At 42.5% G+C, this 24,100-nt stretch overlaps 1 protein-coding gene across 2 annotated transcripts in view; it reads right to left on the bottom strand.

Annotated features, from left to right (window-relative positions):
- Nucleotides 1-230: 230 nt before the first annotated feature.
- The window catches only part of acaca (acetyl-CoA carboxylase alpha), a 295,703-nt gene continuing 271,833 nt past the window's right edge, over nt 231-24,100 (bottom strand). For both annotated transcript variants that reach the window (XM_078547966.1, XM_078547965.1), the window contains 3 exons: nt 14,024-14,194; nt 3,711-3,847; nt 231-1,620 (listed from right to left, as the gene is read on the bottom strand). In XM_078547966.1, the coding sequence (XP_078404092.1) occupies nt 1,494-1,620; nt 3,711-3,847; nt 14,024-14,194 (435 nt within the window). In that variant the 3' untranslated portion in view covers nt 231-1,493. The remainder of the gene's footprint in view (nt 1,621-3,710; nt 3,848-14,023; nt 14,195-24,100) is intronic.

A 24,100-nucleotide genomic window follows, 5' to 3' on the forward strand; every position in this document is an offset into this window, starting at 1 on the left:
CTATTAATTTTGACATGTTACATGGTGCAAATTAAATATTTACTTACTAAATGTACGTTTTTGTTTCCCTAAAGCCACACACTGCCAGACAACAGAAAAAGAAAATGTACTGTGGTGGCAAAACGTTACTAATTGTGATGATCGATCTAAAGCTACAAAATATTTTGGACTGGTTCTTGGTGCACTGTTCCTTTAAGTCCTTTAGGGTAATACCGAGGAAAGGGTTAAACTGAAGTAATAGACTGGAGTTTATTAATGCTACAGTGAATAACATTTTCTCTGCCTATTTAAACATTCCTCCTCATATCGTCACCCTTGTACATTCAAACTGCAGACCCTTCCTTCAGGACCCAGGCGGAGGAGAAAATGCTGATGCTTTTCTTTCACAGATTCCTCCTGACATTTCATTACTAGTGTTATTGTCAGTTTTCGTGTTGGATTTGGCAATTATTAGGCTTATGGTAAAATATGAAATTGTAATTTTTCCCTCCTGCAAATCAGATTAAAGTAGCTGGGGCTGAAAATGGCTACTGCTCCTTCTCCCTCAATAAATCCTTTCCCCTAAAATTGGTCCATCTGCATGAGCATCCTCAGAATCCACCTGTCAATTAACCAGCAGTGTGTACCAATGAAAATTCAATTCAGTAACATAGTTGGGAACAAACTATCTGGTGGTTTTTATTTTAAAAATAGAAAAATCTCAAATATTCACATCTTCACCTTCTGGTGTACACACTGATTCATTAATTAAGAGTTGTGGGGCTTAGCGCAATGGGCATCTTTTCTGCACCGTCATAATTCCCCCTACTCTCTGTCCCTGCATTTTTGCACAACTTTTTTTCGGACTTTTAAGTCAATGGCAAATTATGGGGGGGCGGGGGGTGGAGTGGTGCTGGGTGTAACTTTCACTTCGTTGTTTAACTATTCTTTTAAGCCAGCTCCTATTTTAAATTTTTCTTTAAATAAACCACAGCAGCAGTTCAGGATGGTGAAGGTAGCTGATTACATAAAGAAATGTTAAAATATTTCCGCAAACCATTCTACATCAATTGCTTAATTAACTAGCACTGCAAACCACAATGTACTACATGCCCTTCATGAGGTGTGCTGTCATTTTATGCCCAAAAAAGAACTGAGAACTGTAGTGTATAGATTTGATTGTTGGCAGCTTGATAAGAATTTTATGGACCAGCAACTGTGAGCACTTTATCTTTAAGGCATCTTCAGTACCTTTCATGAGGACATGAGTGTTCAAGGTGCAATTCAGTGCCAAGAATGCCTACATTTATAGCACATCAAAATCTACATCTGGTCAAATTAAATTCATCCTTTTCTTATGTCTCAGATACAAATTAAAAACTGTTACAACTGTGCGGCAGTGTCCATATTTCTGTGCTTGAGTATCTGCACTCCATAATGTCCTTCATATCCTCGTCCATATGGCTGTTGTGATAGAACAGTCAGCTCCCTGCAGAATCCAGTCTATGTGTCCTCTATGTTGAAGCAGGGGCATCCATTGTTGACAGAATGCGGACAATTTCAGCTCTCTGAGTAGGTGAGATGTGTTGGGTCATGTGGACAATAGAATCCATGGCAACTTCAGGATTGGCCTGCACCAGACTGCAAAGACAAAGTACAATCAAACCATTACTTTCTGTAATCTTAACAATCATCTTCAGACTGACAGCATTACAAAATTAGACATTACAATGGTGGAAAAATAAGACTAATTAAAAATGAAGGGACATAAAATGTATGATTAGCAAAGGTATTAGGTAATGCAATTTAAATGAATACATTTGGAAACCAGAAATCCTAAAGAACAACCATGGACAACTGTGCTGTAAACAGACTGTGCATCACACCAGAGATGTTTGCTCTTAAAGAGCTATCATTATCACATCGAGGTTCCAGAACTGCCAGGAATATCTAGTTCAACGCCACTATTTTAACATCAGATGCATTTTACCATCCGGTTAAGTACATGATGCAACCACCATCACCTCTTAACTGCCAGCTACTTTCACAGCTTGTCAGCTTTTAGTTTAACCTTGAAGTGGTTCTCAAATGCTGTGGTTCATCACCCTCCCCTGATTGGGATGAGATCTGTACAGGGTGGGTGGGTAAGGGTTGTGGAAAAGGTCTGCAAGGACTAGAATCAGCACACTTTTTCAACTTGTGATACACTGATTCCTCTTGATTGTCTTTCCAACTCTGTCTTTCTGATTTTCCATTGCCCAATTTAGTTAACACACGTGTAACCTAACTGAAAATTAATACCTTGCTGTGCGACGTCCCTGGGAAGAAAAAAATGCAAATTACAAGGCCTTCTGAGAGTCACTTGGAGATATGCTGGATAAACGTTTGGGGAAATGGTTGATGGACATCTCTGCACTGGCTGCACAAGACTCCTGCTAAATGCATACTTAGTAACATCCGGTTAAGTACATGATGCAACCACCATCACCTCTTAACTGCCAGCTACTTTCACAGCTTGTCAGCTTTTAGTTTAACCTTGAAGTGGTTCTCAAATGCTGTGGTTCATCACCCTCCCCTGATTGGGATGAGATCTGTACAGGGTGGGTGGGTAAGGGTTGTGGAAAAGGTCTGCAAGGACTAGAATCAGCACACTTTTTCAACTTGTGATACACTGATTCCTCTTGATTGTCTTTCCAACTCTGTCTTTCTGATTTTCCATTGCCCAATTTAGTTAACACACGTGTAACCTAACTGAAAATTAATACCTTGCTGTGCGACGTCCCTGGGAAGAAAAAAATGCAAATTACAAGGCCTTCTGAGAGTCACTTGGAGATATGCTGGATAAACGTTTGGGGAAATGGTTGATGGACATCTCTGCACTGGCTGCACAAGACTCCTGCTAAATGCATACTTAGTAACATTGGTGCACACAAAATACTGAACAAGTTACAGTTTGTAAAAGGTAAAGTGGGATCCACTTGTTTTTGTGGATAAAAGGATGCAGAGGCCACACACATATAGCATTCTGGGATTTGGAATCGAGGGGTGGTAGGTAGTTTTTTGGGTGTGGAAGACATGTCCTTCTCATCCTCACCTCTTCAACCCCAACAGTTACAACTATGACTGCTTTCAGCTACTAAATATATCTTAGAAATGCATGCATTAATCTGCATTCTATATTATCAGTACAATAGCAAACAAAGCCCTATTGTCCTAGACTTCATGGCTCCAATGTCAGAATTTTGCTTACTTTTTATCTCCTTTTTCCTCTTTCACCTTCCTTGCACCACACTGTTCCCCACTGCAGAGAATGGATTGACAACCAAGTCCCAGCCCTCCACTATTGTTACTTGAGAACCAGCTAATGAAGCTAAATAGTTTTGCACTCATTGCCCAATTCCAACACCCCCACCCCAAACTAGTGGATCTCCTGTGGCATTGCTGGTTGAGAGTTGGAAAATATAGTAAATGTTTGAAAGAGGTGTATAGACAGTGGATAGCAGTAGATACCAGTAAAATGTTTTTTGATTGGTTCCTGGAAAATGTGACATTTTTCCCCCTGTCACTAATTAGTTTTGTGCTACTTCTTTCTATGTGAAGTGGTGATGAACACTATAAAGAAGGCTTTTAACATATTTGTGCCAGATTTATAAATTGCAATACCAGTAATCTTAAAAAGAGGAATAGTATTTGGGCAGTCCTGTATAGAGCAAAGTCAGAGTGAATCTCACCTTCGGATCTGTTTGAGAATATAATCTCTGCAGATGTACTTGATGTTCTCATCAATGACTGAGCGAGCTCCTTCTTCCTCTAGTATTTGTTTCTCCAGCCATTCTACTACATCCTTATTGTCATCCCACAGATAGGCCTGGAAAGGGGAGTGCATTGTTAGTGATCAATTTTCTACATGTGCTACCAAAAATGAATGAAAATCTTGAGGTGCAACTCTAATTATATTACAATGGATCTTAAGGACAGTTACAACGAATGGAGTCTGCTACTATTGACATTGGGTTTTATCCAGTTCCGGTGGTTGATCTTACAGAGATGGAAATTAATTCTGGAGATCAAACAAGGCGGGTAGCTCGAAACGGGAAATTTCTTGACTTGGCAGGCCCACTTCAATATAAAAGGGCCTCGTGACTCTCAATTTTCCCCAAATTCTGACTACGGTTCATGACTCCCCTGAGGAGCCATGAACCACGAACCATACAAAAGTTGGCTCGACTCCATTGTGAGGGGGTATGAGATGCCTACCCTTGCAATGGAGCCGGCTAGGTCAGCAGTGCAGGGTTCAGGTTCGGTCCCTGCATCCTTATCCCAAACCAGCGAAAATTGCTGCCACTGGGAATGGAGTGGAAATCCCGGAATCACCATTTTTAAGTGTTTCCAAAGTCAGTCCCACCCCGCAAAAATCCAGGCCAACCTCTTAATTTTATCTAAGTTTGTTACATCTAAATAAAGATCTTCTTAAGGCTCCTTCTAGTACTTGAGGCTGAAGACCAGTGACTGAAAGAAGACAAGATAATATATTTGAAGCAAATTAAAATCTTAAAACTGTAAAGGCATGTTGTCACTCCATGTGAAATGCTATGCTCACAGATCCAATAGCAAAACATTTTCCCGGCTCTTGAAATAGAATTACAAATATGTTAAAAAAATTTTTTGCATCATGATCTAGGAACCTATCTCAACGTAGTTTGTAGTTCCGGACCCTTTAGAAGCTCCTGTACAACTGACACCTCTCAAAAGAAGGCCAAGATATTCAATGCCTTTGTGCAGTAACATGTTTAAGTTAACTTCCTGCATGGGTACTTTAATGTATAAAACTGTATGACTTTAAATAAAAATTGTGCTCAACTAGTTTTCCAATGGCGCTTTGGGTAAAGCCAGATGGGAAATTACAGGCCGATTAGCCTGACCCCGGTCGTTGGTAAGATTTTAGAGTCCATTACTAAGGATGAGATTTCAGAATTCTTGGAATTGCATGGTAAAATAGGGCAAAGTTAGCATGGTTTCATCAAGGGGAGGTCATGTCTGACAAATCTGTTAGAATTCTTTGAGGAGGTAACGAGTAGGTTAGACAAAGGAGAGCCAATGGATGTTATCTACTTGGACTTCCAGAAGGCCTTTGACAAGGTGCCGCACAGGAGGCTGCTCAGTAAGATAAGAGCCCATGGTGCTAGAGGCAAGGTACTAGCATGGACAGAAGATTGGCTGTCTGGCAGGAAGCAGAGAGTGGGGATAAGGGGGTCCTTCTCAGGGTGGCGGCCGGTGACTAGTGGAGTTCCGCAGGGGTCAGTGTTGGGACCACAACTTTTCACTTTATACATTAATGATCTAGATGAAGGAACTGAGGGCATCCTGGCTAAGTTTGCAGATGATACAAAGATAGGTGGAGGGGCAGGTAGTATTAAGGAGGCGGGGAGGCTGCAGAAGGATTTGGACAGGTTAGGAGAATAGGCAAAGAAGTGGCAGATGGAATACAACGTGGGGAAGTGTGAGGTCATGCACTTTGGTAGGAAGAATAGAGGCATAGACTATTTTCTAAATGGGGAGAGAATTCAGAAATCTGGAGTGCAAAGGGACTTGGGAGACCTAGTCCAGGATTCTCTTAAGGTTAACTTGCAGGTTGAGTCGGTAGTTAGGAAGGCAAATGCAATGTTGGCATTTATTTCGAGATGACTAGAATATAAAAGCAGGGATGTGCTGCTGAGGCTTTATAAGGCTCTGGTCAGATCACATTTAGAATATTGTGAGCAATTTTGGGCCCCATATCTCAGGAAGGATGTGCTGGCCCTGGAGAGGGACCAGAGGAGGTTCATGAGAACAGTCCCAGGAATGAAAGGCTTAACATATGAGGAATGTGTGAGGACTCTGGGTCTATACTCGATGGAGTTTAGAAGGATGAGGGGGGATCTGATTGAAACTTACAGAATACTGAAAGGCCTGGATAGAGTGGACGTGGGGAAGATGTTTCCATTAGTAGGAGAGACTAGGACCCGAGGGCACAGCCTCAGAGTAAAGGGAAGACCTTTTAGAACAGAGATGAGGAGAAACTTCTTTAGCCAGAGAGTGGTGAATCTATGGAATTCATTGCCACAGAAGGCTGTGGAGGCCAGGTCATTGAGTGTATTTAAGACGGAGATAGATAGGTTCTTGATTGGTAAGGGGATCAAAGGTTACGGGGAGAAGGCGGGAGAATGGGGTTGAGAAACTTCTCAGCCATGATTGAATGGCGGAGCAGACTCGATGGGCCGAATGGCCTAATTTCTGCTGCTGTCTTATGGTCTTATTACAATATTAAGCCATACACATTACAAAGTTCCAGGCTCCGTTCTCAGTCTGCTCAGTCAGGTAATCTTAGCCCGAACAGCATTTAGCTGTTATAAGTGGCATTAACACCACCCGGTGGAAGAATGCTCCCATTTCTCATTGGTACCCAGTGACAACTGCTAAGAAAGTGCAAGCATGTGGACATCAGCTGATGGCATTTGACACGGCTGTGGTGTCTCCATTTTTAAATTGCCTCCCTCGAATGCCAAATAACCACTTTTAGACAAGGTAGCAGAGGGCTGCCTGCACCCTCAAAACTTAACACCAGCAAGAGTCAACAATTTCAGGAGAGGAATGGAGAAGTTGGGGATTAAAAAGAATTCTTGCAGAAACTTTGCTCCTGAGAAGGGCTATGAAAAATAAGTTCCCAAGGGCAATGTGACATATTTAAGCACATTTAACAATGCATTTTAGGTGGTAATGATCTTTTGTAGACAGCTTGCCTTGCAGAGGAATTAGTTTTTTTTTACTGAAATTGATCACAGATTTTTTGCTTCCCACGGGAGTTGACATTAACAGTAACTGGGGAGGATGGCGCACAAGGTTGCAGCATCTAACGGATAGGTTGCCCACTGATGGTCTTTTCTTATGTCCGTACCTTTCATACCACTGTGATAGTGATACAACAGTGATACGAATTGTATAGTTTTACATATACTTCAAACATTTCACAGGCATTTGATGATCACGTGCAATCAGCTGTTTTGGGATACAGAAGTAATGTTGTAGAGTCCTTGCAGTAAGCAGTCAATTGATGGATTGGTTCTCTCCCACTTCTTGCCTTGGTCCTCAACCATTACAAGCCTCCAGCTGCATGAGATGAGCTATATGTAGCCCTGGAGTCTAGCAGGTGCAAGATGTTTGTCAATGTACAAAATAACCTCCTTTTCTCTTGGTTTTATGTGGATGTTCTTCCCGATAGCAACTGGAAAACAGCACAAACTCTTATACAGGGCTTGAAGTCAAATGTGAGAAGGTGCCTTTCGGTGAAGTGCATACTTTTTTTTGATTTGGCCCTCATCTATCACACAGACACTACAAACTAAAACCGCTGAGCCTTTTACAACCTCAGGACAGAACCTTGCACTTCACAGGACTTTATGTTTTCTTTGGTGCTGAGTTGGTCATATGCTGACTCTTTAATTTTCGTCCAATTTTGTTTGAATAAACTCGATGAATCCATTTTGCTACAAGCTGCTCAGAGACCTACTGAAAGTGGCAAGGTCGTCTTCTTGGGGAGCCTTAGAGGCAGATTTGTTTCATTAGGGGACGGCCAGGGTCAAAGTCAGCATTTGAATATCGGGGGGCGGACAATGCTGCAGCAGCCACGCTTTCTGATTCAGCTCAAGCATACAGTTTGCCAAAAGCATCTTTGAGACTGTCACTGGATGCTGCCACTTCAGTTCAGGATGCATTAAAGTCAAAAGTGACAATATAACTTATCAGCAATCTGATTCCTGACTGAAAAAATGAAAGAGATGCCAGATCCCGGCCAGTGCGTAGGCTAACTAGTTTGATTTCACAACAGTAAACACTTAAAATACAGCATCTGTTATAATAAAGGGTCTTCTTTACAGATCCTGAAGAACCTACATTTTTGTTATTATTTAGGAATCCCAGCATTTGCAGGCTTTCCTTTTATTCTCTGGCTTGCTTTCACAGCAGCCTGGTGCAATGCTGCAATTCAGAACTGCTCAGGCAGTCCACTGGGTAAAGAAGTTTAGAACGATTTCAATGCTAATAGAAAGTTGGCGCTCACATCTGTGCTCCCCTAACATTAATAGTTAGTTGTCCATGAAGCATTGCTCTGTGCATACATACTCTGTGCATCTTGTGTCATTAGTTCCAGTGCCACTCACAAAGGCGCACAGAGCAGTATTACTGTAATAAGACAAATTGATGGACCCACTTTACAGATGTCTAAGCCGTGTCTGTGGTATACGTGTACATTTTAAGTATTTTACAAATTGGAGGAACGTTTACAAAACACTGGCTGGACTTTGAGGTCAGTGGCAAACGAATGGCATCAGGTGTCATTATGCTTACACTTCTCCACAGACATTCTATGGGTTTTGCACTAGAAGCTGCAATGATTATAAATTCATTTCAGTGGAGAGCACTCTACAGGGGATCTGGGACCTGTGTAACCAGGGCAAACAATTGCACCCCTCTTTAACCAACCAGATTGAGCTCCTTGCTGAGCATCTGAACCAGGAAGTATAAGTTTGAATATTTAATTAATTGATAAATCAATAGCAGAAAGCAAAATAAAGAGAGGAAAAATTGGATTAAAAGAGAAACAGATATAAGAGACCTAAAGAAAAGCTTTACTTTTTAAAAAAAATCTCCAACAATAATTTGAATTTGAAGAAATGAGACATCACATTTGTAAAAGTTAATTTTCAGTGCCAGAGATGTTGCTTGGAAGTAATTTAAGACACATCATGCTGTTTAAAATTCACTTACACAGAAATGGGCACTCTCCAATTTTTATGGTGTGTTTAGTGGGCATTTATCATGTAACTACAACTTCACATTGGTCCATGTATTTCAATGGCGAGTCTCTCAGCAGGATACCCTTCTTGTGTAGCTCTGGAGGAGCAGGGCAACTCGGATAGCAACTAACTTATTACTGAGATCAACCAAGCTTGCGTGGTCCTTGGGAGGTACTCCTAGGTTTACTCTTAAATAACGATGAGTGCTGGTAGCCTCAACTGAAAAATATGGCCATTTAAAAATAAATTTACAGTTTTCTAATGGCTTCGCTTTTGGTAACATCAGCTTTTGGCGTGGCAGTAACCTCACAGAATCTCAAATTCAATCTCTGGTTTATGCCAACTAGTTTACCTCAGGTTAGGTGAGAGTTGGAGCACTGCAAGTGGCTCAAATTTGGGAGGTAGAAGATAATAACAATCAGCTGGGATTTCCTGATTACCATCCAATAATCCCTGCTAGAAAGTTGGATTTGTGGACATTAGCTGAGAATAGCGACAGGTTTGGTTCTAATGCCCTTTAATGTCTTTCAATAATCATTGTCAAGGTTCATGGCACTTGAATAAGATTGTAAGGAGTTGCTAGCACCTGTGAGATCTCACCAGATTGACAATTAGTGCCTCAAAACTGGAAGGGACATAAAGGTGAAGTGTTTTAAACAGAAAATCATTCTCTTCATATCTCTATTTTTTCCTCCCAAATCACCACCATCTCCTATTGACCCCGGCCCCCACTTAAAGATTCTCCAAATGTAAGGTTATGTTTCCAAGGCTCTGCTGTGACACAGATCTCTCCTCTCTGCTCCTTTAGGTTATGAGTCACAGTCTGATGTTGTGACTACCTATCCTGCTATCCTACTAGTAGTTTAAATTTGGAGGCTGCTTTATAGACCAGCTTCTTTGGTATCTTTTTTTAAAAAATTTTGGCTACACAAGCCATACTTGCTTCACAAAAAATGCTTCCCAATGCCTTTTTGACAGCTCCTAATGCTAAAATGCATATTCATGGTGCGATCTTGTCATAAGCTTAAACAAAGTAAGACTTGGCATGTGAGGTTGAAGATTCAAAGGATGTAAAGGACTGTTCATTTTAAGCTTGCATAAGAAGAGCAGATTTAGCCAAGAATTCCAGCGCTTGTGGTTTAGGAGAATATTTAATACCATTAATATTTTTAATCCTTTTGGTTTTAATTAAGTAACAGCATGCCAGTTCCTATCAACACATTCCAGGGTGCAGATTAATTGTAGCTTAATATAATCAGAGTTGATTATTGTGAGTATTAGTTAACAAAATGCTTGCATCGAGAGCACCTTCTACCTGGGGAGGATGGTGTGGCTCCAGAGTATTTTCGCTTTATGCGTTGACCAAGGTTGGGAGAGTCTTTTTTTGTTCCGTCAAAGTTTAGAACTTTATTTTCTTATTTTCCTTATGTCAAATACCTTGTCAGTTATTAGTCCCTTGAGGAGCTACTGGAGCAGTGTGATGATAAGAGCGCACTCTGGATTTGACTTGGCCCCTTTGATCTTTTCTATTCATTTTAATTGGAACTAGCTCTATTTTTTTTTTACTTAAATTGCCCCACTTTGTAATTTTTGATTTTTAGGAAGGCTTTTCATGCCTTCAACGTCAAGTTAAAACCCTGATGTTTATATGCTGGCAAGCACAACATTTACACGTAAACAACTGACTTAAAGTCACAATGACACACTTGCAACTCTCCTGCACACAAACTGATAGGAACATAGGCCAGAATTTTCTGGCCCTGTTGGTGTCAGGCATCATGGCAGGCGGGGGACACACACACACACACACACACAATATGGCGAGAAGGTCATAAATTGGTTTTACACCGTCGTGAAACCAGTTTGCGAAAGACGGGATGATCTGCAGGGCAGACTAAGGTACGTGTGAGAGAGAGAGTAAGTGGTGATGTTCCTTGAACCAGCAGTGAGTGAGATCCCTGTGAATGTGTGATGGGCTTGTGAGTGTGTGAGTTGAGAGTGATGACAAGGGTGACTTACCCTGGTGGAACGGATGAGGTCATTCATCCTCTTTCTGGGTGGCTATCCTCTTTTGTAGGGCGCTGGCACTAACCACAACCTCCCAAGCTGGATTTGTCACCTTGCTTGCTGGTCTTCGCCCAGAGCGGGGTAGAGGACTTCATGGCGGGGCCTCCACAGTGTTCAGTAGGTGCCCGAGGGAGGTGTTGCTAAATTTGAGGGCAGCATGTTTCCTCCCTTTGGCAGCCATGACTTTCCAGCAGCTCCTGATGCCTTAGAGAGAGAGAGCTAGCTCTGTGCAGGGGCAGCCTTTAAATCTGGCGCCCGGGTAACTGAAGGCCTGAGGTGATGGCAGGGCTGGCGAATCAGAGGCCACCCCACCAGTGATCCGGCGTGTTTCCCGGGAATGCATTATTAATGAGGCAGGATGTACCGGGAATGGGACAACACGGCGCAAAAAGCCGCCATTGCGGCCGGCGGGTAAAATGGCCTTTATACTGCCCAGTACTGCACTTTGTGCAAATCTGGGATGATTCTGCCCATAGAATTTCCATTGGTATGAGATCTCACTATTCTGAATAATTTCCGATTGTATTGGGAAGAGCACAGGTTAAACTCGGTTAGTGTTTAAGGAACACCCAAGTAATATAAACAATATCAAACCTGAAGTAATGGATCTGGTTGTGATATTTTGGTTAGATCATAGAAAAATGCAAATCATATCTATTTGTTCGTCATTTTTGAACTTTTATTTCTACCATCCATTAAACTATACCTTTACACCTTACTGATTGAGTGTAATGCCAATTGTTTGAAGTTGAGTTTTTGCACCAAAATTTCAAATTATCCAATGAGCAACATAAATTAACAGCACAGCGGGAACTCAGTGCTAAAAAAACTTGAATGATCAGATAATTTGATTCAAGAGGAGCAGATTGTACACAGTGCCTGCCCTTGTGTTTTTTATTTATTCACTCATTCACAGGATGTGGGCTTCGCTGGGCCAGCATTTATTGCCCATCCCTAGTTGCCCTTGAGAAGGTGATGGTAAACTGCCTTCTTGAACCGCTGCAGTCCATGTGGTGTAGGTACACCCACAGTGCTGTTAGGAAGGGAATTCCAGGAGTTTGACCCAGCAACAGTGAAGGAATGGCGATATATTTCCAAGTCAGGTAAGTGACTTGGTGGTGAACTTCCAGGTGGTGGTGTTTCCATCTATCCACTGCCCTTGTCCTTCCAGATGGTAGTGGTCATGGGTTTGGAAGGTGCTGTCTAAGGAGCCTTGATGAATTCCTGCAGTGCATCTTGTAGATGGTACACACTACTGCTACTGTGCATCGATGGTGGAGGGAGTGAATGCTTGTGAATGTGGTGCCAGTCAAGCAGGCTGCTTTGGCCTGGGCGGTGTTAAGTTTCTTGAGTGTTGTGGGAGCTGCACTCATCCAGATAATTTGACTCAAGAGAAACAGATTGTATACAGTGCCTGCCCTTGTTTTTTTTTTATTCATTCATTCATGGGACGTGGGCTTCACTGGCTAGACCAGCATTTATTGCCCACTCCTAGTTGTCTATGCAATTCCTGATGATAACAGATACCCACTAATCTTGCTGTATAATTCAGCACCTTCAATCCCGAATGCGTCGGCACTCCTGCACACCACTGGGTTCTGGCACTTTTTAAAAACAAAATTGTATTGTTTTGACGGATTTAGTTTTGAGAAGAATAATAATGCTGGAAAATTTAAGACATTTCCCCACATGAACGGTTGATGCATAACATGGAAAAGTTCAGATGTGTGACAGAAGTAAATATTCTGAAGCTTAACCACACAATCTTTAAACCTACATCCAGGGTAGAAGGGCTCACATTGCAAAATGTGACATATGTTTCATTCCCAAGGACTAGCATTATTTGCCTTGATGTGTACAAACGTTTCTAAAATCAACTCTATTTTATCATAATTATATTTCTGTTCTTTGGAAGCCCCCTGTACTATACCTTGGGACATTGTGATCCCAGAGAACTGCTATTGCGTTGTTCCTTGACAGATAAAGCAATCCCTCACATTCCCTAGATCTAATCTGTCAGCAGATTTCATAGTTTAGCTTGCTGTTTGGGTCCCCTTCACTTTAAGTTTATATTCTGTTCCAGTTCTGATGAAAAGTCATTCACCTGAAATACTAACTCTGCTTCTCCCTCCACAGTTGTTGCTGGACCTGCAGAGTTGTTCCCAGCATTTTCCATTTTATTTCAGATTTCCAGCATCCGCAGTGTTTTGCTTTTGGTCTTATACTGCCAATTTTCCATCAAAGAAAATGTACTCACTCCTCTCACTGGCTTATAAGGGGCTATGTGCAGGTAACACCTTGTAAATAGTTCCCATTTGCTTTCTCTGTAGGGTCTGTTGGTTTTCTTGTTTCACTTCCTCCGATTCCTCAGCTGCCTCGTCCCACCCAGCAAAACTCCCTTACCCTAGGCCTCAAAAACCTTCTTAAAACTCTCCTTGCAGACATTTACTCTCCTTGGAGCAGTTCCCATTCCACCACCAGAAACTGATCATAAGTATAGCAGAAACCCTGTATTATGTGCACAGGGTTTCTGCTGCCTTGATTTTTGGCAACTTTTGACACTTATCTTCACCATCTACCATCCTGTGAAACGCTCTGGGCGGGAGTTTCTGCGCCCGCCCGCCGCCGGGAGCTTCCGATCCCACCGCAAGTCAATAGGCTTCTGGCTGGAGCGCTGCCTCACCCGCGGTGGGTTCCGCCCCGTGACAGGGGCCAGAAAGTCCCGGCCTCTGAGATTCGTCTCCGTGTAATGAGCACTATGGAAATGCAAGTTGTTTCCTCCCTGTTATACGCAAACATGATCTTTTACTATCTCTCGTTGACTGCTGAATTATTTGATTTTCAGCTGATTTGGGGAACAAGTTGCTGAACCCCTGGCTGGGTCTTGTAAAAATGCGAAATCAGAAGTTTTAAACAGCATGGGCTACACTGATAACATGAAGGGATGTAGGGTTGGGCAGGTGATCAAAATGCAGCCACATAATTTTCTCACCTCAAATACATGATGGCTGGAAAGGACAATTAGCACTCAACACCTCTGCTGCACATCTTTGGCTGGCTCGCAGCATCGTGCAATACTACTCTAGTCGCAGGTAGTAACAGATAGTATAAGTCTCAAGTCACAGCATGGCTCCCTGGAAACCTACCTTCACAGCTCCTTCTGCCTCCACGAACCAGCGCCTCAGCATTGCCTGAATCTGCCCGTCAGTCAGCTCCGAGTTTGCAGCCAGGATCTTTTTCTTCACGGTGTCTTCCAGGAGCAGTCTGCGCAGACGCCAGTAGAAGAATGTTCGTGACGTTGGCCAGTCCAAGATATCCTGTCATTCAATGAGAAACCAACCATTAGCTACTTTCAATAATCGGAATTCTCATCAAACTAGAAAATTTCAATCTACTTCATTAAATCTCAAAACTTCAAACTCTTCATTCAGACTCGTGATCCTGATCCAAGCAGTTAGGTTTTTGATGTTCAGCCCATATAATTCACACCTCAACGTTACCTGATAACATGACACGTGTTGGAGGTCTTTCGCATTAATACTTCCTAAGATTTCTTTTAAAACTTGGATAAACACCATTGCTTACACTTCAGCCCACTTTTAGAATGATCAAACAGTTGAGACACACGTGTGTAGAAATGCTCACTAAAGCATTTTATTAATCAGGTTAACTTTTTGGAGAAGTCTATTTGTGTCATTTTCAGGCTTTAAGCAGCACACAGCAACCCGATTTCCCAAATTAATGCTTGCTGCATTTTTCATGCCACATGATACACATTTACTGATAAAAATCCAAGTGACAATTTATTAAAGAAAATGGCTTTGTTTTACATCGGATTGGAGTGGACATGATAAATAATATAAATGCAGTTCAGGCAGGAGCATGCAAACAAAGAACATTCTTAAAAATGCATTTCAGCTGGCTGCCGTCTCCACTTTTTTTTTGGTCTTGTCCTCAACTTTACAACACACATGCTAAGGTCTAAGCAATCAACATTTTTACCAACTACAGTTAAAAGATAACTGCAAGTGTGATTTTCGAATTAATTCATAGTCTCAACTAAGGTCACTTTGTAATCAGCCTGCGTGGAGAGACATATGGGCGGGGTGGGGGGGGGGATGTGGTGAAGATGCTGAGCAACATCCAAGCAACAACCTACCATTCTGTCCCTCCATTTCCAGCAGCTAGACTGTAGATTTCCACATTTCAATTCTCTGGCAGGCTGAATATCAGTAACCATAATGAACATGGCTGAACATTCAGGACACTTTACTGTTTCCTTCCAAGTAGTTCCCCGTGTCATGCCTGAAACCTGACCGATTTAATTATAATGCCTAATTGAAGTGAGGCATACCACGTTTCTTCAGCAGGGTGCCCTCTGAACAATCGCATGCTGACATGCATTAGACTCTAAAGGGAATAGTAGCATAGAAGTAATGTGTCTGGACTAGTAATCCAGAGACCTGGACTAATGCTCTGGAGACACGAGTTCAAATGGCAGCTGGCAGAATTTAAATTCAATTAATTAAATAAATCTGGAATAAAAAAGCTTTTCTCAGTAATGGTGACCATGAAATTATTGGATTTTCATAAAAGTCCATCAGGTTTACTAGTGTCCTTTCAAGAAGGAAATCCTTATCCTAGTTGGCCTACATGTGACTCCAGACCCACAGCAATGCGCTTAACTCTTATCTGTCCTTTAAAATGGCCTTGCAAGTCACTCAGTTGGATCAAACCAGCACAAAGTCTACAAGGAATGAAACCGGATGGGCCACCCGACATCGACCTAGGTACCAGAAATGACAACAGTGCACCGAGCCCAGTCAACCCTGCAAAGTCCTCCCTACTAACATCTGGGTCCTTGTGCCAAAATCGGGAGAGCCGTCTCACAGACTAGTCAAGCAGCAGCCTGATATAGTTATACTCCCAGAATCATACTTTACAGACAATGTTGCAGACGCCACCATCACCATCCCTGGGTATGTTCTGTCCCACCGGCAGGGCAGGATAACCAGAGGTGGTGGCACCATGGTATGCAGTCGGAAGGGAGTTGTCCTGGGAGTTCTCAACGTTGACTCCGGACTCTAATAAGTGTCGTGGCATCAGGTCAAACAAGAGCAAGGAAACCTCCTACTGATTACCACGTCCCTCAGTTAATGAATCAGTTCTCCATGTTAAACACCAATTAGAAGAAGCATTGAGGGTGCCAAGGGCACAGAATATACTCTGGGTGGGGTCCTCAAGGTCCATAATCAACAGTGGCTCAATAGCACCACTACAGGCTGAGCTGGCCGAGTCCTGAAGGACATATCTGCTAGACTGGGTCTGCGGCAGGTGGTGAGGGAACCAACATGAGGGAAAAGCCTATTTGACCTCATCCTCACCAGCCTGCCTTTTGCTGATGCATCTGTCCATGACTATTGGTAGGAATGACCACCACATAGTCCATGTGGAGACAAAGTCCCATCTTCACATTGAGGATCCCCTCTATCATGTTGTGTGGCACTACCACCATGTTAGAACAGATCTAGCAACTCAAAACTAGGCATCCATGAGGCGCTGTGGGCTATTAGCAGCAGCAGCAGAATTGCACATAACCACAATCTGTAACCTCATGGCCCAGCATATTACCACTCTACCATTACCACCAAGACAGGATATCAACCCTGGTTCAATGAAAAGTACAGTAGGGCATGCCAGGAGCAACATGAGGCATACTAAAAATGAGGTGTCAACCAGATGAAGCTACAACACAATACTACTTACATGCCAAACAGCAGAAGCTGCATGTGAAAGACAGAACTAAGCAATCCCACAACCAACCGATCAGGTCTAAGCTTTACAGTCGTGAATAGAAGTGAGCAATTAAACAACTCACTGGAGGAGGAGGCTCCACAAATATCCCCATCCTCAATGATGGGGGAGCCCAGCACATCAGAACAAAAGATCAGGCTGATGCAGTTGAAATAATCTTCAGCCAGAAGTGCCAAGTGGATGATCCATCTCAGCCTCCTCTTGAGGTCCCCAGCATCACAGATCGCAGTTTTCAGCCAATTTAATTCACTCCACGTGTTATCAAGAAATGGCTGAAGGCACTGGACACTGCAAAGGCTATGGGCCCTGACAGCATTCTAGCAATAGTACTGAAGGCTTGTGTTCCAGGACTAGCTGTGCCCCTAGCCAAGTTGTTCCGGTATAGCTACAACACTGGCACCTACCCAGCTATGTAGAAAATTGCCCAGGTATGTCTGTCCACAAAAAGCAGGACAAATCCAACCCGGCCAATTATTGTTCTATCAGTATACTCTCAATCATCAGCAAAGTGATGGAAGGTGATGTGGACAGTTCTATCAAGCGGCACTTACTCAGCAATGATCTGCTCACTGATGCTCAGTTTGGGTTCCGCCAGGGCCACTCAGCTCCTGACCTCATTATATGCTTGGTCCAAACATGGACAAAAGAGCTGAACTCAAGAATGAGGTGAGCGACTGCCCTTGATATCAAGGCAGCTTTTGACTGAGCATTGCATCAAGGAGTCCTAGCAAAACTGGAGTCAATGGGAGTAAAGAGGAAAACTTATAGTGTAACGGTGTGTGGCATATTAATAGTTAACGAGAGACTGGAGAACAATACCGCCCACAATGTGATGTAAAGAGGGCATGAAGCAGGCATGACCTAGAGACTTGTGTAGAAGCAAGCATGGAGTTAGCTCATAGCATGGGCTATACTTTGTGCATATGTACATAGTTACGTGTTACTAACGACCAGTTACTGTTCAACCGTACAAACCTCTGAACCCCTTTGTGAGACCCACTGAACAAAACCGGTACAACATGGTGGTAGCTAATGAAAGAACCCAGAACCCCAGAGAAGCTGGAGCAGGACCCCAGAATCTGAAAAACTAAAGGAACAGCATCCTGACCTGACTGAAGTGCACCTGATTCAAAGCTGCATCTGGAAATCGCCTAGAAAGAAGCTCCACTGCAGACATGGAGACTGAAGGGCAGAAGGAAAATCCACTGCACAGTTAAAGGACGCTACAAGAACACGTGGAGATCCATTGTGAATCCCCATTGATTGCAGAGTTGAAGTGCCTAGCAAAGGTGAGCAAAAATTCAATTCTAACACTGAACTAGCCTTTAAAAGTCTTCAGGGAATTAATCAGTCAGAGCAGTCTGTTTCGTCAATCACCCAATTGTGACCAGCCCAGGTTCAGAGTCGGTGCCATCTCATGTGGCAGCCGAGCTCCAATGAAAAAAAAAACCAAAGTTTTAAAAATTCAGCCAAAGCCAGAAATCACCTTTTAATTACCCTAAAATACTCCTAAAAATTTCTAAAGGGCCCAAATCTTTGATTAAAAAATTCGCTGCAAGAAATCGATCTATTTGAGGTCAGGTCCGTGATCGCTGCGGGAACCTGCCAAAACCCAACAAGCTTGGGAAGATGACGTGAGAAACATTTACTGCAACGCCATCATTAAAAAGTGCAACAGCACTTAAAGCTGTACTCCCCTGTGCTAAAAAGCAACAATGGATAATAAATCAACCCTACCAGATCAATTTGGGCTGATCCAAGGGCCAGACCAGGCATAGAATTGGGGACTTTGGCGGAAAAAGATTTTTAAGGTACAGGAGGACAACAGGATTAAGTGGGAAATCAGAGGAAGTCCAAGTTAATACTTTTTTATACTTCTTTGGCAAACTTGCTGATAAAGTAATCCTAATGCAAGATATTGATGAATCCTCAGCCAGCTTTGGTGAGGTATTAAAAGTCTCTGACAAGTATTTTAATCCTTAAGTGGTGGAGTGTGCAGAGCTTAAAAAGAGGGATAGAACACCCCCAATAAAGCAACGCAAGGGAAAAAGATAATACCCAAGCAAACCACACGAGGGTGGCAGACCATGTCAGCGCAATGTAGTGCACGAGCTGAAGACTTTAGTGCAGAGGAAAGGAGGAGGCAGGAAACCAGCCGAATGGCTTAGAAATAGGTCTTTTTTGAAAATGCCGACATATTACCCAAACTGCAACAGCAGGTGGCAGTGCTCAGCCAGCTAGCTTTGATTGACGGGAAAGTCGCAGAGCATTCCAAGCTTCAGGTGGATTAAGAAAAGACAGAAATTAGATCAGAAAATGTTCATATCAAAGCTGAGTTGGAAGACTTGAAACACAAGATTCAAGCAGAGTATGTATCTCTCAACACGCATGATAAACTAAAGTCTCCAATGAATCAAGTTTCTGAAATATCATAACGGTAACAAGGAGGTTTGAAAGAAACACAAAAGATTGAATGTAGAGAAAAATTCAGTAAGCCAAAATCTGAATTGAGTGCAGAACCAGTATGTATCTACTAAAAGACACAAGTGGAAATAGCAATTCCGAATTCCATTGTCGGTAAATAGAAGAGGGAATTGGAATAACTCAACCAGAAGTACAGGCAGGCAGAATGCGTACTCAAATAAATTGCTGCCTTGAAATACTCTTGAAGAATCAATATATGCCATTGGAAAAGCATGAGGAGTTAAAAGAGATGTTAAATACTACTTCAGAAAATGCTGCATTGGAACCATCAGTAGCAACAAAGCAATGCACAGAAGCTTAGAGTGAGAAGGCAAGAGCTGAAGGAGAAAATAAACAGTTGAAATAACAGTGGATTGTCTCAAGCTCTTCAACAGGAATGTACTGTAACTATACTGTAACTATATTCCCTCTTTCAATACCTGGATGTCTGAGTGCAGTCAAGCATTTTCCTATTGTGATCTTTCACTTTGCAGTTTGACCTCTGCATACTTCCTTATCACTTCTTCCATCTACTCATCCCTTTTACCCATAGCAGCAACAAACTTGCTTTCCACTTCTTCACATATCTCTTTGGAAATGTAATATTTTTCCAGGTTTTCTTTAACAGTCCAACCGTTTTCCTCAGCGCTGCAGTTCCTCTTTTGGATCAAATTTTGCATCAAATGCAAAAGGAGTACATAACCCTAAGGCAGCACGAAGAAATGAAGACTACCTTGGAGAACAGAATGAAGGAACAGCAAAAGTTGAAGAGACTCTGTTCAATCACAAGAAAATTCAAGAAGAAACAACTGAGCATCACAAAGAAAAGGAAAACCTGTCCAATGAGCTTCACACACTCCAAGGATCCCTCAGGTCAGTTTGCTCCTCTGGAAAATGAAGAGGAGCAAAATGAATTTAATGTCACTCTGAAAAAACTGAAGAACCAAATGGCAGAGAAGACTCAGCAATGGCCTATATTCCAGGAGGAAGCCAAGAGGTACAAGAATGGAAGAAAGAAAATATCGCTGCACAACAATTTTGAGACTGCAAGAGGAAAAGGCGAAGATGAAGAATTCTTGTGTACAGGAGCAACAAACGGTAGAAAACTTGCAGCTTCAATTCGAGTGTTTGAAAGAATTCACTACCACTTCTGCAGCATACCCAAGTGGAAGTCAAAGTTCTCACAAAGGAGAGTAAAGAGGCTCAGAACCAACTAGCAGAAGTAAAATTACAGAATGTGAGCTTGGAGAATAGCACAGAGGAATCAGGCTCTGCTACAGAAAAACTGTTCAGTGCAGAGAACCAACTTTCACAGACGAAAGAAGGGTTTGCTAATGAAAAATGTGAACTGTTGAGAACACAGGAGCAGAACACTTCAATGAGGACATAAAACGTCTAAATGATAAACTTGCAGAATCAAATTTAACAAAGATAGATCTTCCATTAGAACTTGATGAACTTCAAGTATCAGAAGTCCCTATTACGTATTGTAAAAAATGCCTGGAACAGGAGATTGAATTACTGATGAATCACAACAGTTGGTTGAAAGCAGGATTAACAACCAAAACTGATGAAACGTTGGAACTTCCAATCTGAAGAACATGAAAGATGAGATGCACAGTCTGGAACAGCAAATCCAGACTTTAAAAGCAGAAAAGGAAAATTCTAAGAAACAGATTGAGGATCTAACGAGTGAATTGAAAGCATCTAAGGAGCAAAAGATTCCGAAAATAACTGAAAGCCCAGGTGAACTTGTTAAGCGTGTATTGGGGTTCTACAGATAACTCTGAAGCAAAGACAACTGAACTCATCAGGGTAGTTGCTGAGCTGAATGAAAAGATTAATAGGTTTGGAAAAGAATTGGAAAATAAGTGAGTAAACAAATGTTTAGGTGAAATTGTGAAACAGGTGAAAATAAAGGTTCCAGTTTTGAAACGTCAACTTCCAGGAAGAACATGGCAGACTCCACAGAAAAAAGAAAACCTAAGTCTACTCTATCAATGAATGGAGTGAACATTCCCTTTAGAAGGAATGGGACAAGCCTACGGTGTCCAAGCAAAGCAGCTAGGTTGTCGATAAGGAAAAATTTAACGTCAAGCAGCGCAAGAAATGAATCAGATGGAGACAACCTAGTGCCAGGAACACAGAATACTAAGATTTCAACTCCAAGCCAACAAAGCTTGTCCAAAGCAACTGAGCTTATCACTCCTCCAAATATGACCAGAATGAGATTTGGAAGAATTGTCAAGCCTCCAGACCGTGTGAATTTATTGTCAGAGACTTGAGTTGGGGACAAAGGGCTACATATAAAGAAAGATTGTACAGTAACTATGTTGGGCAAAGACCTGGGTGGGGGGAGGTGTAGCATAAGGGGGTTTGGCACAGTACAGGCTAATGTTGGACTGGAGAACAGTACTGCCCACAGTGTGATGTAAAGAGTCACATGACAAGTGATCTGCACACAGAACAGGCAGGTTAGGACATGGAGCAGACATGATCTAGGATGTTCGCTGATGACTGCGCAATGTTTAGTACCATTCGTGACTCCTCAGATAATGAAGCAATCAATGTCCATATGCAGCAAGACCTAGACAATATGCAGGCTTGGGCTGATAAATGGCAAGTAACATTCGCATCACAAAAGTGTAGGGCGATGACCATCACCAACAAGAGAGAATCTGACCATCTCTCCTTGACATTCAATGGCACTACCATCATTGAATCCCCCACATCGTGGGGGTTCCCACTGACTAGAAACTGAACTGGACCAGCATATAAATATTGTGGCTACAAGAACAGATCAGACACTGGGAATTCTGCACAGAGTAACTCACGTTCTGACTCCCCAAAGCCAGATTACCATTATAAGGCACAAGTCAAGGGGCGTGATGGGAAACTCTCCACTTGCCTGGATGAGTGCAGCTACAACAACACTCGAGAAGCTCGACATGATCTAGGACAAAGCAGCCCATCCACCACCTTAAACATTCACTCCCTCCACCACTGATGCACAGTGGCAGCAGAGTGTACCATCCACAAGATGCACAGCAGCAACTCATCAAGGCTTCTTTGACAGCGCCTTCTGTCATTGCCTGACACTTGTGTGGTTCAAATGTTACTTGCCACTTGTCAGCCGAAGCCTGGATAATGTCCAGGTCTTGCTGCATTTGGACATGGACTTCTTCAGTATCTGAGGAGTCGTGAATGGTGCTGAACATTGTGCAATCATCAGCGAATATCCCCACTTCTGACCTTATGATGGAAGGAAGGTCATTGATGAAGCAGCTGAAGATCGTTGGGCCGAGGGCACTACCCTGAGGAACTCCTGCAGTGATACCCTGGAGCTGAGATGACTGACTTCCAACAAGCACAACCAACTCCCTTTGTGTTAGGTATGACTCCAACCTGTGGAGAGTTTTCCTCTTGCTTCCCATTGACTCCAGTTTTGCTCGGGCTCCTTGATGCCACACTCGGTCAAATGCTGCCTTGATGTCAAGGGCAGTCACCCCTACCTCACCTCGTGAGTTCAGTTCTTTTATCCATGTTTGAACCAAGGCTGTAATGAGGTCAGGAGCTGAGTGGCCCTGGCGGGGCCCAAACTAGGCATCAGTGAGCAGGTTATTGCAAAGCAAGAGCTGCTTGATGGTACTGTTGATGACCCCATCCATTACTTTTCTGATGAACAATGTCAATCCCCTCACTATACTGTTCCCTACATTCCTGTTTTGCACCACCCATTGTACCACGTAAGAACATAAGAAATAGGAGCAGGAGTAGGCCATTCAGTCCCTCAAGCCTGCCCCGCCATTCAGTAAGATCAGGGCTGATCTGCCCAGAGCCTCAACTCCTCTTTCATGTCAGCTCCTCATACCCCTCAACTCCCCAATATTTCAAAAGTCTATCTACCTACTCTTAAAATACTTTCAGTGATCTAGCCTCCACAACTCTCTGGGGTAGAGAATTCCAGACATTCACTACCATCAGAGAAGAAATTCCTTTGCATCTAAGTTTTAAATGAGTGTCCCCTTATTCTGTAACTATGTCCCCTGGTTCAAGATTTCCCCACTAGTGGAAACATCTTCTCAACATCTATCTTGTCAAGCCTCCACAGAATCTTGTACGTTTCAATAAGATCACCCCTCATTCTTCTAAACTCTAATGAATAAAAGCCTAACCTGTTTAGCCATTCTTGATAAGTCAACCCCTTCATCCCAGGAATCAGCCTAGTGAACCTCTTTTGAACCTTATATCCTTTCTTAAATATGGGGACCAAAACTGTACACAGTACTCCAGGTGCGGCCTCATCAATAGCCTGTACAGTTGTAACAAGACTTCCTTATTTTAAAATTCCAACCCCCTAGCAATAAAGGCCAAAATTCTATTTGCCTTCTTAATTACTTGCTGCACCTGCATGCTAGCCTTTTGTGTTTCATGCACAAGAACACCCAGATCCCTCTGTGCTGCACTTTTTTGGAGTCTCTCTCCATTTAAATAATAGTCTGCCTTTTGATTCTTCCTACCAAAGTGCATGACCTCACACTTTCCTACATTAAACTCCATCTGCCAAGTTTTTGCCCACACACTCAACCTATCTATATCCTTTACAAATTCCTTACGTCCTCATCACAACATGCCCTCCCACCTATTTTTGTATCGTCAGCAAATTTGATACATTACACTCTGTCCCTCCTCCAAGTCATTAATATGGTAAATAATTGAGGTCCTAGGACTGATCCTTGTGGTACTCCACTACCTAAGTCTTTCCAATCTGAAAAAGACCCATTAATCCCAACTCTGTCTTCTGTGTGTTAACCAATCCTCAATCCATGCTAATACATTACGTCCAATACCGTGAACTCCTATCTTGTGCAATAACCTTTTACGTGGCACCTTATTGAATGCCTTCTGGAAATCCAAATACACTACATCTACCTTTATCAACTCTG

The sequence above is a fragment of the Cetorhinus maximus genome, chromosome 9 (genome assembly GCF_964194155.1).
Source record: "Cetorhinus maximus chromosome 9, sCetMax3.hap1.1, whole genome shotgun sequence".
NCBI lineage: Eukaryota > Metazoa > Chordata > Chondrichthyes > Lamniformes > Cetorhinidae > Cetorhinus > Cetorhinus maximus.